The sequence below is a fragment of the Ursus arctos genome, unplaced genomic scaffold (assembly GCF_023065955.2).
Source record: "Ursus arctos isolate Adak ecotype North America unplaced genomic scaffold, UrsArc2.0 scaffold_18, whole genome shotgun sequence".
In the NCBI taxonomy this organism is placed as follows: Eukaryota; Metazoa; Chordata; class Mammalia; order Carnivora; family Ursidae; genus Ursus; species Ursus arctos.
In genome coordinates, this window is record NW_026622852.1 from 60075972 (window position 1) to 60090434 (window position 14463).

Genomic DNA, 14463 nt, shown 5'->3' on the forward strand with positions numbered 1-14463 from the left:
TCGGTATCCCCTGCTGCCCGTGTGGTCACCAACCACCTGGCACAGCGAACGCTACATCACGAACCAGATCCTGCCACACCCCAGACACCCCTGCAGCCCGAAAATGAAATCCCAGGGACTTCAAGACGAGGCGCCTTTGACACACCCCTCCAGCAAGGTTTCAGATCTCAGCACCCCCCTACTCTCCACCCACCCTGGCCTTTTGGGGGTCAGGGAAGGCTCCCCGATGTCATGCCATTCTTTTAGCAGGGACTGAAGAAAGCTGGCAGCCGCAGGCAGAGCAGTGTGGGGGAGGGTTCCTCAAGCACCGGGAGCCCAGAGGCCTTGAGGAGGAGCCCGTGGGATCCCATCAGGACAAGGAGGCCTGTGTGGCAGCGGGGTGAAGAGCCAGGGGAAGGGCAGATAGGCCAAGACTCAGCACACACCATTCTTGTCCTCTTTTTATTGATCGCTGCCCCCCTCCCAGAGCCGACTGCAGGCTGCAAGAAGGCCAACAACCTGGCCTGCTTGTCACGGCGTCCCCAGGGCCTGGCTCCAGCACGGTGGAGGGTGTGCGTGATGTACCAGGGCCGCCCAAGCCAAGGGAGCTCGGTGACAGAGGAGGTCTGAGGGCCCAGCTTTTCCCCCAGAGACTGCGGGAGGGCCCTGCCTCTGGCCTCCCCCAGCCTGCGTCTGGGACAAGGATCGACCCCGGGTTTTATCAAGGTGGGGAGGGAGGTCCTTGGAGGTCCTCGGGAGCCCGTATCTTTGATCAACTAGCCACAGGCACCCCCACTAACTCCCCACTCTCACCTTCACCCCCGAATGCCTGCTCCGATGCCCAGCAACCTCCTTCTCCAAGCAGCCTGCTCGGACCAGCCCATTCCCCCCTTACCCTCGCTTTCCAGCCTCCCACCCCAACGTCTACACTAACCTGAAGGGGGCCCATGGGGGCCGGATGCCCGGTGGTTTGATTTCAACACCCAGCCTTCCACCCACAGCCACCCTCCTCTGCCTCCCCCTCTTCTGGCCAGAGCTCAGTCTTGGAACCAGCCCTTGAGGTCCTCGTAGACCTGGCCTCGAGGCAGGTAGGGGTATCGGGTGCAGATGGCACAGAAGCGCTCCCTCCAGTCCTCAAAGAGCCGCACGCGGAGCCGGGCTCGCCAGGCCAAGTAGCGCCGGTAGCGGCTCTCGTTCATGCCAACCAGGAAAGAGGCCAGCTCTTGGGCCGTGCCGAAGTCGTCCACGTGCACAAAGGCGTCAGCAGGTGCAAAGGCCTCATAGGTGGCCCTCGGGGGCCCCAGCACCACAGGAACAGTCCCGGCTGCCAGCGCATTGCGCCAGAACTTCTCGGTGATGTAGTCTCGGTGCTGCGAGTTCTCGAAAGACAGGTAGAAGAGGTACCGGGCCACGGTGGGCAGCAGGCAGTTGGCACACAGTGGCTTCCGGTTGGCACGGCCGAACACATCCACCTGCAGGTGGGGCGCCAGCTGCCGGTACAGCTGCACGCGCCGCTGCCGCTCCCGGAAGTTGCTGACCACCCAGGCTGCCACCCTCTTCTTGGCCGGCAGCGGTGGCGCGGGCCCCTCGTGAGGCTCCAGCCGGCCGTAGGGCACGAAGATATCGGAGTCTTGCCGGTAGCTCAGCACCCAGTTAAAGATGCCGCCGAGGCGGCCGAGGCCGTGGGTGTGGCTGGGCGACTCCATGGAGGCCCACACCCAGGGCTGCCCACGCGGCCGGCTGGCCAGGGGCAGGCGGGCCTGCTGGGTCTGCAGCTCGCGGTGGTGGAAGACCACAGCATCTGCGCTGGCCAGCAGGCTGTGGTCGGTGCTCAGGTGGCATCGGGCCACACCGTAGCTGATGCAGGTGTTGCTGGGCAGCTCTGGGGGCCGGTCGGTGAAGGGCCAGTGCCAGACGAGGATGACGAGCGTGGGTGGTGGCGCAGGGACTCCCACAGGGGTTGACCCGAGTAGCCACAGGAGCCACAGGGCGGAAAGCAGGGCGGCTCCGGCCAGGGCCCCCAAGGCCCGGAGCCTCTGGGAGGGGCCACACCCTACACAGGACATAGGAGGAGACGCTGTCTTCCCAGGGTCGCCCACGGCCCCATCTTCCCAGCCCACGTCTCCCCGAAGGCCAGACACTCACCAGCATGGTTCATCTGAGCGCCCAGAGTCAGCTACCCAGATGCCCAAGGATCTCAAATCACAGCAGCCACTAGGCAGAGGCGCCCGCAATCACGGCGGCACCCGCGCTCTGCCGACCTGGAAGCACTGCCCTTTCATCTGCCCGAGACACAGAAAGCAGGCTATCTTCCTGCTCCTGCCCCGCCCCTGCCCCCCGCCTGGGAGGTGACCTTTGGCATCAACCGCCACCCTCACCCCACCTCCCACTCTAATCCTCTAGCTGCTGGGGGTAGAGGGGGCGCCATCCGGAGCCCAATGTCAGGCCCCCCCACTCCTGCTGGGCTCTGAAGCGGCCTGGGGATGAGCAGCTGGGCAGGCAAGACAGGAGACGCCGTCCCAGGTGGAGGTGGCCCCTGGACACAAGGACCCAGTCGCTGCCCGCCGCCCGCCTCCCAGGCCCCGGAAGGCAAGGCGCACTTCCCCTGGGGGCAGCGCGGAGCCCCAGGTCAGCACTGCCCCTCCTGCGGTGGCATCACTCACTTCCCCTGCTCAACGCCCGCTCGTGCGGCTCACGGACCCTCGCGCTGCAGGTGCGCTGTGCTCGGCTCTCCGCCAGCAGGCTGAGGTTTCTCCCTTGGCTTCTGAGTGGGCTGCCCCACCCCCAGCTCACCCCCGCCACGGCGAGGACACCTCGTCCTGGAACTCAGATTCCCAGAGCGGGGGTCTCTGTCCCGGGGTCTCAGGAGTGCCAGTCCCCATGAGGCCACTGCACAGGCCCATACAGGGCAGACGCCAGGCTGGACCTGGCCCCAGGGTGGGCTGCAGGGCCACTGTGCTTTCTTTCCTCACCCAAGGACACGTGTCCACAGAAGTCCCATGGTCCTGGCCAGCCTGGGAAGAGCTGCTGATACTGACGGGCAGGGATGTGCGCAGGGGCCTGCCCTTGGGGACTCCAGGGCTCCTCCTCCAGGCCCCACAGCCCAGGATGGGGGTGGCGACAGAGAGGGGGCTTTCCAGACTGGAAAGGGAAGGAGTCATTGTGTCCCTGGTGCGGGCAGGTAGGGGGCTGGCGCCTGCCCCAGGAAAAAAAAGGCAGAAGTCCAGGGGCCTTCTCCTTCCCCCAACCCTACCCTCTGACCAGCCCTGGGGGCCCAGGCTTGGAGGTCAAGTTCCTTCCCCTTCTGCTCCAGTTCCTCTGAGCTGGAGATACGGCAAGTCAGCATGATCAGACTTCCCCGAGCTCTGACCTGCTCCCCACTCAGCCAAGTTTGGTGCCCTGTCAGCTTCCTTCCCCCTGGCCGGACGCTTCTGGGTCCTGGATGTGGAGGGCAAGGACTGGCTCTCACGCTCAGCATCTGGACGCCTCCGGGATGCGGGTCGTGGAAGGAAGCGCAAACAGGAACCACAGCCCAGGTCCGCTGCCCCTCGCCATCCTGGGGGGCCTTCCACCACCCCACTGTCCCCCTCCTGCTTCAGTCTTGGGTGCCTGGGCCTGCTGGCATCCTCCAGCTCCAGCCCTCAGTGAGGACCAGACTGTCATCAGGATGGGGCCGGGGAGCTGGCCTTGCAGCCCAGAGGAGACAGGAAAGTGCAGGAGAGCGGGCAGCTCGGCATCTCCGAGGCTCCCCAGCCCCTGCAAAACCTCCGAGCTGTGCGGTGGGGCTTTCGCAACGTCCACGGAGGGAAGGGAGGCTGCAGGATCTGGCGGAAACCATCTGGTAACCTGTAGTGTGGACGCAGCTGCCAGGCCTGACTCCCTGCTGGTGGGCACCAGGGCCTGACCAGAGCCGGCGGCTGTGGCCAGCCCTTGTCCCTTCGGCTGCCCAATGGTTAGGGAGACGACCACGGTGGCACTGGGCCTTTGGCCCCACTGTGGCATCTCTTCCCTGGCAGGGGGACCACAGAAGAGCCACGCCCTGGCTTCCGGCCTTACTTCAGCCCTCTTCTCCTTGGGGCGGGCACCCTGCAGGTGGTGAAGTATGTGGGAAGGCGCCAATCCCGCTTCTGGCTGCCAGTACCCCTGCCCTTCCTGTTTGCATGGCCAGGCTGTCCGGGGCCCTTGCCACAGGCCTCACCCATACCCACAGACTGCTCCCTTCCTGGGTGGATTTGAAGGAGCCTGCCCCTCCTCTGCCCTGGGTCTGCTGCTCCCCCACCCCGCGGTCACACGCCTGCCAGCTCAGGTTGGCAACCACAGGGCCCCTATCGTGGGAACGTGCTGGCTGGGAAATGGGGCCCTGAGATTTGGCCCAGAAACAGGTCAGAGTGAGAGGCTCTCAGAGGGAAGTGAAGAAGGTGAGACAGCATGAGTCAAAGGGAAAGCGGGGGCCTCATCCTTGTGTCTCACCCCAGGCCCCGTGACTCACTGGGACGCAGGTGGGCACCCATCTCCAGCTCCACAGCCCATGAGCATCTCGGAATCAGGAGCGCACCGTCACTCCCGCAGCCGAGCCCTGAGGCTGCTGCAGGGCCACCCTCCTGGGGGGGCACCCGCTGGAGAAACCACAACCAGATGGAGGCCGGGCCACTGGCCTGCTCACCGCCTCCCCCTTACAGACAAGGGCACCTAGGGCGGTGGTGGGGCAGACCTGGCCTTAGCCCCAGCCTGGCGGTGCCTCAGGGACAGAGGGCCGGAGCCTCGCTGCCCACCCGCCCCAAGGGTGAGCCTGAGCAAGTCCGAGTCCACATGTGTGCCCCGAAGGCCCCCTGCCGGCCGAGCTCCAAAGCCGTCTGGCTCCTGCAGAGGGAGCCGGCACACCCTTTACTGCCAAGGACAAGCTGAGCGGAGGGTTCAGGGACCGCCTCCGGAAGGTGGGTGCAGAGAGGGGCGGGTAGCCGGCGAGCTCCCAGGTTGGGGGTGTAGCACGAGGGCTGTGCGGGGAGCCAGCTGCGGCGGGGGTGGGATGAGCAGCTCTCCTGTCTGGAGCTGCAGAGGACACAGGTGTGGGCCATCAGGGCAGCGCCCGCTCTCCCTGCTCCTTCCCTTCCTGCCCAGGCGGGGGAGGGGGGGGCACATTACTTGCTTATCCAGGAGCAGCTGCAGGATCTCTGTGCACGGAGCTGAGTTTGGCTCTGCTCATTGTTCTGCATGACGCGTGCCCGCGGCGGGGGGGGGGGGGGGCGGCTCACCTGGCGTGGGGGTGTCACTGGGCGACTAGGAATCCAGGACCAGCCCAGCCAGCTACCCAGGCTGACGCGAAAGTGTGTCTGACCTGCAGGAGGAGAGCATCACCTCCTGGAGTCTGTAGATGGAAAGGTTCCCACCTCATAGGGTCTTGGCTAAGGGACCACAGCACCCCACATTCTGTGCCCAGCGTGGTCTGACCCCCAGGGTCTCGCAGGCGTGGCGGTGTCCCCAAAGAGATGAGTGTCACCTCAGGGTCTGTGCTGGGCTGTAGGAATGTCACCCTTTGTCATCTATGCTCAGACAGGATGCCAAGCCGGGGAAGGCTGGCTAAGGGGCAGAAGCACAGTGGGCTCTGAGGGCAGAGACGAGATCGGGCTTTTGTACCAAGAAGGTTACTCTTGAGCCGGGGGCCCCAGCATGGCAGCGGGAATGGCAGCAGGGGGCTCTGAAGCTACAGGTGGTGCAGAGAAAGTTAACGGGCCCCTTGCCCAGGATTGCGGTCTCCAGAGTCCCTGTGGAGCTAGGGCTTCCCTGGACCCTAGGCCCCTGCTGCAGAGCAGCCCGGTGCACTCTGGGAGAAAGTGTGGTTGTAGTAGTTCAGACAAAAGCAGGGCCAGGCTCTGTGTGAGCTAGCCTGAGGCCAATGGAAGCCCAAGGAAGCAGGTGGGAGCTGCTTAGGGCCCTGTGCCAGGTAAGCCGGCTGAGGGAGACCCCACCGCCTGGAGAAGCCCAAGCCCTGCCCTCCCCTCCCTGGCCCAGACATTCCCGTCCTGTCTCACTGCAGCTGCTCTGGAAGGGGGGCCCTCCTGCCTGAGGCCCCCGAGACTAGGCAGCCAGCGAGGGTCCCGGGGACAGGTTGGGAACCTCTGAGAAGCTAGAAAAGCCCGGGTGCCTGCTCTCTGCCCAGGTCAGGCCCACGGGAAGTGTCAAAGACAAGCGTCTTGACACTCCGCCTGACCCCAGATGTCAAGGGGAACCTCCCGGACCTGGGTATGTGGGTGCCAGTTGGCGAGCCAGACTGCCTGGGCCTCTTGAGTGAGGCTGGGACTCCTCCACGCCCCATTTCCTCCCTGGCTACCTTCCCTGATGGCACAGATAAGTGACGGTGGATGGGCAAGCCTCTCCAGCCTGCCCTCACCTCACACAGGTTCCCAGCTCCCATGCCTCCTGCCATCTCCCACACCAGTGCGCAGAAAGGAAACTGAGGCTCCCAGCTGAGGGCCAGCCCAAGGCCACAGCTCAGGAGTCGGGGTGGAAGGGAGAGACTTCCTAGTCTGGATGGGCCCTGGCCTTAGAGATGTAATGTTTTGGGACAAGCCACTCGCTCCAAGCAGGGGCAAACCCATTTCCCCCAGCCCAGCCCACCGGTTCCTCCTCAGGAACCCATCTGTCCCAAATGGACCTTGTTTTCCCCTCTCAGGGCTGCCCCCATCTATCCAGGGGCCAGAAGTTCAGTATTCTCTGGACACCCACCCCCTAAAAACCACCAAGGGGCTTCTGCATCCAACCTTTTCCCCTCCCCACCCTCAACGGGGCAGACAGGTCCGATCCCTGCACTCCATTCACAGCAGGCCCTGCTGCTCCCTGAGCCCCAGAAGCCCCTCTCCCCACCCCGCCTCTGCACCATTGATCACAGTGCAGCCCCGTGTTCTGAGCCTTCACCTGAAGGTTGTTCTTCCTTTCCAGCAGCCTCTTTGCTCCTGGCTGGGTGGCTGGGGGGTGGGCCACCACCCAGCTCCTGACGTTCAGGGTCCCTGCTGCCTCTCCCTCCTCACCCGGCCCACCCTGATCGGCTTGTATGGGGACTGTGCCCTTCAGATCCCTCAGCCCCACATGTGCTGCAGGGGCCTCTGTGGTTCCCATCACAAACCCACACCCAGGGCCTGCATCCTCTTCTTCCCTGACTTCTGGCCCAGGTGGACAGCGGCAGAGATGGAGGTCGGGTGTCCACTGCCCTCACACCCTTGCTCTTTTCAGCATACATGGATGGGACCTTTTGGGGAGTGGTACCAACTCCAGATCAGCCTGGCTCTATACCTCACTCCTCCCCTCCCCTACTTAGACAGAAGTTTCAGTCGGGGTGAGGTCTACAGGAGGAAAAGGGTGGGGGTGATCCTGTGTTGGTAGGAAAATAAAGCCTCTCTTACCCAGCAGGGGGTGAGAGAGCCTTTGCAAGCAGAGCAGGGGCACAGAGATGCACCCCCCCCCCATCTCTGAGAGTGTGGGTGGAAGCCCCAGGCCTCCACCACAGGGTCCGTCCACCACAGCCCCAGATGGCGGGATGGAGGTCAATACACCAAGATGATGGGTCTGAAATGTATTTTAATTGGTTTTGTTTCCAGGATTCCTCATCCATGCCTGGTCTCAGGGTTCTCCCTAGCCCCTCATTTCGGGGTTCAGACTCAAGAAGACAGGTGCAAGAAGAAAGAGAAGGTCCCTGGCAGAAGGGGGTTGAGTCTCCTCAATAAGGGGTTCCCGCCCCCACCCCACCACCACCCCCGTGCCCGGGCCCAGCCACAAGCACGCCCACTGTCAGAACACGGTCTCTTTAATGGGAAACGCTGAGCCCTGCCCCTCCCCACCCGTGGGCCATGCAGTCCGGGAGAAGGGAGCGGCAGCCTTCAGGTCACTGCGGCAGGGGCACGGACAGCGAGGAGTGGTCGAACAGCGGGTTCCGGACCTCCATCTCTCCGGTCTGTGAAGGCCGGTGTCAGGCAGGCGGGGGATGAGGGCGCACGGGGGAGTCCCCACCCCACTCCCACCGCCCGGCCCGGGGCTCCTGCCGCAGGACTCACCGGGGCCAGGCCTGGGCACTCATACACCGTGAAATCACCGTCCTCGTTCTCCTCGTCTGAGGACAACGACTCCAGCTCCTTGGGCGGCTCTTTATGCCTGGGTAGGGGGCAGGATCGCTAGGTCCTCCCACACCCTCCGGGGGCCCGTGGTTCTGACTGCGGGGGGGGGGGGGGAGAGAGGGGGCTCGGCGGACCTCGGCCCAGAGCCGGGGAGCGGGGGCTGGGCAGGCCGAGCACGGGGCAGGGTGCCCGGGGTGCAGTGGCCAGTGTGGGCGTGGGCGGACTGGGGGCGCCTCTCACCGCTCCAGGCACCGCATCTGCTGCCTCTGGTGCTGGTAGTGGTACATCTCGGCGCTGTGCGCCAGCCTCTGGTCGCCGGGCTGCGCGGGGAGAGGGCAGGGGGGGTCAGGCCTCGGCGGCGAGGGCCGGAGGGGCGGGGCCGGGGCGGGGCCACGCACCGAGATCCCAGGCGTCGCGGGGGAGCCCGGCGCCTGCGGGGCCGCGTAGTCGGCCTTCTGGGTCAGGCGGATGTCTCGCTGCAGCCTGCGGGGAGTGGAGCCTGAGACCCGCGGAGTCGCCGCCCGCCGTCCCCCGTCCGCCTGGCCCGCCCCGAGCTCACCTGCACCAGCAGAGAGCCGCCACGGCGAGGGCGGCCGCGCCGGCTACCGAGCACGCCACGACGAGCACTGCGGGGAGGGGGCGCGGTGAGGGCGGCCTTTCGGGCGGGACCCTGTCTCCTGCCCACCGAGACCTACGGACCTACAGACCTACCGAGGGCGAGTCCGTCACCGCGCCCGCCCCGGGGCTCCAAGGGGGCCACGTGCACCGGCACAGACGACACAGGGGAGCCCAAGGTGGTGTGGGGCGTGGGTGCAGGGGCTCCCCGAGTGGAGGGGGGGCTCAGGTCAGGGCCCTGGCGGCGCTGTGAGAGCCCCAGGGTGGCTGCTGCAGAGAGAAGGCAGGTTAGAACACTAGGACCAGCCTGGGGTCAAAAGCGGTGGGGAGCCGGGGAGCCGGGGAGCCGGGGAGCCCCTCCCCCCCCGGGGGGGGGGAATGGGCTGGGTCTCACCGGGCTCCAGCTGCCGCTGTCCCCCTTCAGGCTGGGGCTGGGCCGTGAGCATGGAGTGCCGAGGTTCCTGCTGGGCCAGCTCCTGGGCCAGGAAGTCAATCTCATCTTCCAGTCTGGGCCCGGGCAGGCTCTCCCCTGGAGAGGGCGAGGGGCCATCAGGTGGAGAGGCCCCCAGCCCTGCCCTGGCAACAGCAGCTGCTGGTGACCCTCCAGAGGATCTGAGGTCCATCCAGGAGCCAGACTCCCCACCCAAGGCCTCCTCCTCCCTTCAGGCTCCTCACAGGCATGGCTGGTGGCCAGAGGACCCGGTACCAGCCTGCAACCCCTGGCCATCCTGGGCTGACTTGGTGACAGCTGAAGACAGTCCATGTGAGCAGCAGCTTTCCCAGGAAAGTAGGGGTGGGGGGCAATGGAGTGGAGGTGTCAGGGGAATGCGTAAAGGCCAGAAGGAAAAGGGAAGGGGTGCCCCTCACCCTACCTGTTGCCCATGCATCACTCCACCCCTTCTCTCCCAAGACAGGAAGGAGAGGGGATAGGCCCCATTCTGTCCCCCCCACCCCCACTAGTTAATCAGTAGGAACTGAGAGCAGCTGTCGGGATGGGGCTGGTGGCTGGGCCCCCCTTGTCTCTGCCACAGGCCCCACAGTCCAGACAGAGGCTCCCAGGAGACACTCTGCAGAGCAGGGAAAGAGCAGAGCGCCTGCCACCTTCTAAAGCAGGCCTGTCCATCTCATTCCCCGGTCCCCCTCACTGCCAGGAATGTGCTCCTCCTCCAGGAAGGTCCTCCTGCCCCAGCTGACTTCAGCACCCCCAGCATCCCTCTGTAATGCCCCATCACACCTGAAGTCATTCAGCATCTGGCTGGCTGTCCAGACATTCTGGGCTCAGATCGCCGGGTGAGGCACACGGATTGCACAGGAAGAGTGAGCCATGGAGAAAGAGGCCACACAGGGCAGGGGGCCCAGGTAGCCCGGGGTGGGGGGATGGGGAACTCTGACTCCTTCCCTCCTGGGATCACCCCAGCATTTCACACTGGACACCCCTTGCCGTGGCAGGGGCTAACTGCCCCACACCTCGGCCCGCTGCCAGGCTCTGGGCTGCTGCTCTTCGGAAAAATCCCCAGGCCACTGGGAGACATACACGTCTCCGGCACCCAAGGAAGCTCAGGGGACCCAGGAGCGGAGGCTGAGTGGCAAACGTATCAGGGCAGCGGAGGGGGGAAGCACATCCTTCTCTCCCGTACCCACGGGCCGGTGCATCCTGGGCACACAGAGCCCTTGTTGGTCTTCCTGGAAGGGCTGAAGGCAGGGCCCACAGACATGCGCGCCTGGGGGGCACCGTGCCCGCCTCTTCAGGGCGCAGTCCAGGCTCCCAGGACAGGCAGCTGCATCTAGGAAGGAAGCAGAAGCCAAAGTCGGATCACCGCCCTGCTCAGCTCAGCCCCAGTACAGAGGCGGTCCTGCCCTGGCCACCCCTCCCCCACAGAGCTGACCCAGTCTGGCCTGGCTCCGGCCATTGTTCTGGGCAGGCCCTTCCTCTCAACAGCCAGAGATCAGGGCCAGGAAGACAAGCAGTCCGGACACTTATCAGAACTCCCCTGCCCCACCCACTCCCTAGAGTCCACGTTCCAGGCCTCAGCCAGCCCTGGGCGGAAGCTGTCCCTCACTGTCTGGGCGGTACCAGCTCTCCTGGCCAGGGCCGTGCAGCCCTGTAGGTCCTGCCTCCCGTCTCAACATGCCCCGAGCAAGCCCCGGACCCTCCATCCAGACTGGGAGCCCTAGAAGGTGGGGCCCAAGTCTCACCCACCTCTCCCACCACCTCAGGGCTGCCCTGCAAGTCCCATCATGTCATCCCACAGCCCTACAGAGAGCCGGAAGATGGCACAGAACAAGGAAAGACAGTCACTCCCCCCGTGTCTGATCTCTGGCTTGTCTCCAGAGCAGAGAAGCTGCTGGGCTGGGGAGACCTAGAATGGGGTCAGCAATTTTGCTTGAAATACAAAAGCCAGGCCAGGGTCACTCCCACCGGGTCACTCATACTGCCAGGGACTGGGGAGTCCCTGGGACGTTGGGCCCAAACTGTCGTGTCCTGTATAGATGGCCAATGGGTCCCATCCTGATGCTGGGGGATGGAAAGCAGTGGCCCTTTATGCCTCAGTTTCCCTTCTGGGATACAGAAGGTGAGTTGCCTCAAAGCTAGGGAATGCCCTGAGGCCTGGGACACTGGCCCCCGTTACAGGGCAGCAGAGTCAGAGGACCCAGGAAGATACCCAGCAGGACTGTCAGTCCTGGCTGGGGAGTCTGGGATGGGGTGTCTCTGGAGGACCAGGATTATTCCTCTCGGCCTAGCCCCCACCCCACACTGCAGGAGGGCCACTGGGGCCCAAGGTTCATGGGGGATCAGGGAGTGCTGGCTCTGTCCTTCTCCGGACCTTGGCTGGCCTGACTCGGTTTCCTTGGTAACCTGACACTCCCAGCCTTCTGTCTGTAGGCAGGAAGTTCCAGCAGCCCTTGCAGCCAGCAGGCGGACTGCCATCCAATGGACCCCATCCTGTACTACCTGGATCAGGCACCAGTATCAGAGAGCTGGCCTGGGGCGTGGGCTAGTTAAACGTTAAGCATGGGCCAGCACATCAGTCTGAACCCCACCCACCAGCTGGGGTGCCTGGGGAGTTAGGCAGTCCTGCTCCAGGTGCTGAGAACCCAGAATGCGCAGGCCAAGGGTAGAGGCCTGAGGTACTAAGTTGGTTCCAGGGTCTGGGTTCCAGAGGCCTCCCTACACTCCCAAGCCCCCAGCCTAGAAAGACAGGGCTGCTGCCTGGCTAACCATGGGAAAGTCCCCACTCCAGCCTCGGGGTGCAGGGAGAGATCCCAGGAACAGCGGCAGCTGGAGAGTGGCTGGCACCACACCCAGCATCTGGGAGCGTTCGCGGCACCGGCCCACCCCAGGGGCTTGGCACAGAGGCCACGCTCCATTTCCTCAGGAGGCCCCACCCTGCATGCCCCAGAGCCAGGTTCTCCGCAGGCAGCCTCCATTATCCTTGGTCAGCCGTGCTCTCGCCTCCTGTTCAGGGGTGCTATGTACAGGAGGAGGCCTGCCCTGGTATGGCCTCTTGGGGCCATACAGAGCCACAAGGCCCAGGCTGGCATTCCAGCTGTGCCACCTACCAGTCACTTAACTTCTTTGTACCTCAGTTTTCTCATCTGTAAAACGGGCTAAGAATAGCACCCCTCCTATGTTGCTGCCAGAAGTAAAGGAATGTATGAGCACAGTCTCCCGGTTCAGCCCTGGGGTGGGGGTGCGTTTTGGATCCTGGGTTCCTGCAGACTTGCTGGCCTGGAGCCTCGGTGCCCATCTGGGAAGCAGGGCGGGTCTCCCAGAACCCTGGAGTCCTCAAGGTCTGCCCCTAGCGCTTATGAGGGCCCTCGAGGGCAGCGCCTCCTGCCCCCCGCTGAAGCCGGAACAAGCCGCTAAGCCTGGGACTGTTCAGACTCCCCCACGGCTGCAAAACAAGGTTCGTGCCCAACACCACCTGAGGCATGGGGACAGGCGGACCGGCACTGCGACCCCGACCCCAGGACAGACACCAGCAGCAGGGCCGGCAGGCACCCAGGGCCAGGCCCGCACCCGCGGAGCCCAAGAAGCTCACACCCAGAGACGCGCCCAGAACGGATTCCCAGCGGCGGGCCCACCCGGAGAGAACGCTCCTCGGACACAGACACAGACAGAACAAGCCCACGGATCAGAGACAAAGACAAGACGCGCGTGAACTTCAGCTTCGCCGCCAGGAACCCAGGAGAAGCCCCATCCGGCGGAGCCCTTCGGTGGCCGCGGCGCCGCGCCCTCCGGGCCAGGCCTGTTTACCCCATCCCGGGCGAGGCGGGGCCTGCGGCCCGGGCTAGGGCGGCGGCGGGGAGGGTGACGGCGCCGCGCAGCCCGGCGATCCCGGGCCCGGGGCGCCCCGCGGCCTGCGCCGGCCGCACTCGCTCACCCGGGCGGCCGGCGGAGGCACCGTGCAGGACCGCGCCGAGGACGAGGCCGGAGAGCAGCAGCCGCAACAGCCGCAGGTGTCGCGGGGAGGGCGGAGGGACGGGTGTCGCCATCCTTCAGCGCCGCCGCCGGGGCAGCATGGCACCGCGCGGCCCGGGGCTCGGCGCGGGCTGCGGGCGCCGCGTCGGGGAGGCGGCGGAGGAGGAGGGGGGGCGGAGGCGGAGGAGGAAAGGAGGCGGCGGCGGCGCTGACGCTGCGGCAAAGGATCCGGGATCCAGGCGCGGCGGCGGAGGCTCTTGGGGAGTGCGCCTGCGCGCTCCACCTGAGGGGGCGGGACGGCGCCTCCAGGTTGCGCCCCCTCCCCCTTCCTCGGGCTCTGATTCCACCTCCTTGCTCCAGGCCTCGGGGTCCCTCGACTTCTGCGGCCTCTGCAGCCGGGGACCTTCTCTGTTCTCTCCATACCCGCCTAGGCCTGGGGTGGGCTTCCCCGGGATACCCTCCCCTCGGGTCCCCTCTCTCGCCAATTCCCATCCAACCCCCAACCTCCACCCCGCGGGAGCAGGGGCCTGCCTGGGGCCTGGAGCGCGAGCCCCAGGAACGCCGGGACACCAGGCACGCACAGATGGAAAGGTGGGTCCAAAGTCGCCCCTGGGTCCTCAGAGACACATGATCAAAGCAAACACACGCCCAGAGCGAGGCCGGCTGGTGACCGCTGTGGTTGGAAGGGGGCGGCTGCTCTCAGTGAGGCCACCAGGGGGCAAGAGTGACCTGGAGCGGCTGATGAGGGCCAGCTGGGAGCTGTCCACGGTCCCTAGGTGACAGCCGTTAGCTCCCCGAGGCCTCCCGACAAGGAGCAGCTATGGGTGCACCCCCACACTGCACCTGTTGCCCCAGAGAGCACGCCACCCACCCCACCTGGGGAACTTCCCTCTGACTCACCTCACTGAGAGAACAGGGGGAGCCCCCCACACCCAATGCTTCCCCTCAGCCCTTTGTGCCTCAGAGCTCCAGAGAGCTGGCTGCCTCCAGGGTTGTGAAGGGCTGGAAACCCCGAAACCCCGCAGAAGGTGGGGGTGCGTGAGCAGGACAAGCTCCGTGGTTCTCCCCGCAGGCCACTGACTGGACAGCAATAGTGTCTGCGCTCACTGTCGAGAAAGTGACAGTGCCTGGGGGGCAGGGAGACGCGGCCAAAACCATGCCTTCCCACGCTGGATGAAACAGTGCTTCCAGCAGGGGCTGCGGGAGCCGCAGGTGGGGGGAGCTGTGTCCCCGCGGGACGGCTCCCGGGCTGTACAGCCAGGCTCCTCTCAGTGTGCTTCTCTCTGAGCAGTGGGGCCCTGCACCCCCCTGTCCTCATTCCAACGTCCCCCAGCACCCCTT

General features: G+C 65.4%; 2 protein-coding genes across 5 annotated transcripts; both read right to left on the minus strand.

The window, feature by feature from the left end:
• Positions 1 to 422: 422 nt before the first annotated feature.
• Positions 423 to 3671, minus strand: FUT7 (fucosyltransferase 7). Of its 4 annotated transcripts, none has more exons than XM_026490177.4 (3): positions 2952 to 3671; positions 2125 to 2261; positions 423 to 2032 (listed from the first exon to the last, which is right to left on the minus strand). In XM_026490177.4, exons 2-3 carry the CDS (start codon positions 2135 to 2137, stop codon positions 1017 to 1019), a joined length of 1029 nt encoding a protein of 342 aa, XP_026345962.1. In that variant the 5' UTR covers positions 2138 to 2261; positions 2952 to 3671; the 3' UTR covers positions 423 to 1016. The 4 variants fall into 4 exon arrangements, with proteins under 4 accessions (XP_026345962.1, XP_057169390.1, XP_026345963.1 ...); XM_057313407.1 differs by having other exon boundaries at positions 2773 to 3671; XM_026490178.4 differs by having other exon boundaries at positions 2680 to 3671.
• A 3862-nt stretch (positions 3672 to 7533) lies between these two features.
• NPDC1 (neural proliferation, differentiation and control 1) lies at positions 7534 to 13358 on the minus strand. Its single transcript, XM_026490145.4, has 9 exons — positions 13085 to 13358; positions 10337 to 10483; positions 9094 to 9228; positions 8796 to 8969; positions 8644 to 8710; positions 8483 to 8567; positions 8325 to 8404; positions 8025 to 8121; positions 7534 to 7924 (listed from the first exon to the last, which is right to left on the minus strand). Exons 1-9 carry the CDS (start codon positions 13194 to 13196, stop codon positions 7856 to 7858), a joined length of 966 nt encoding a protein of 321 aa, XP_026345930.1. The 5' UTR covers positions 13197 to 13358; the 3' UTR covers positions 7534 to 7855.
• Positions 13359 to 14463: the final 1105 nt, after the last annotated feature.

Coding starts and splice junctions, on each gene's coding strand:
- NPDC1 (XM_026490145.4), bottom strand. CDS start 13,196: ATGGCGACACCCGTCCCTCCGCCCTCCCCGCGACACCTGCGGCTGTTG. Junction 8,711..8,795: donor CGGTGACGGACTCGCCCTCG/GTAGGTCTGTAG, acceptor CCCTCCCCGCAG/TGCTCGTCGTGGCGTGCTCG. Junction 8,122..8,324: donor CAGATGCGGTGCCTGGAGCG/GTGAGAGGCGCC, acceptor CCCCCTACCCAG/GCATAAAGAGCCGCCCAAGG.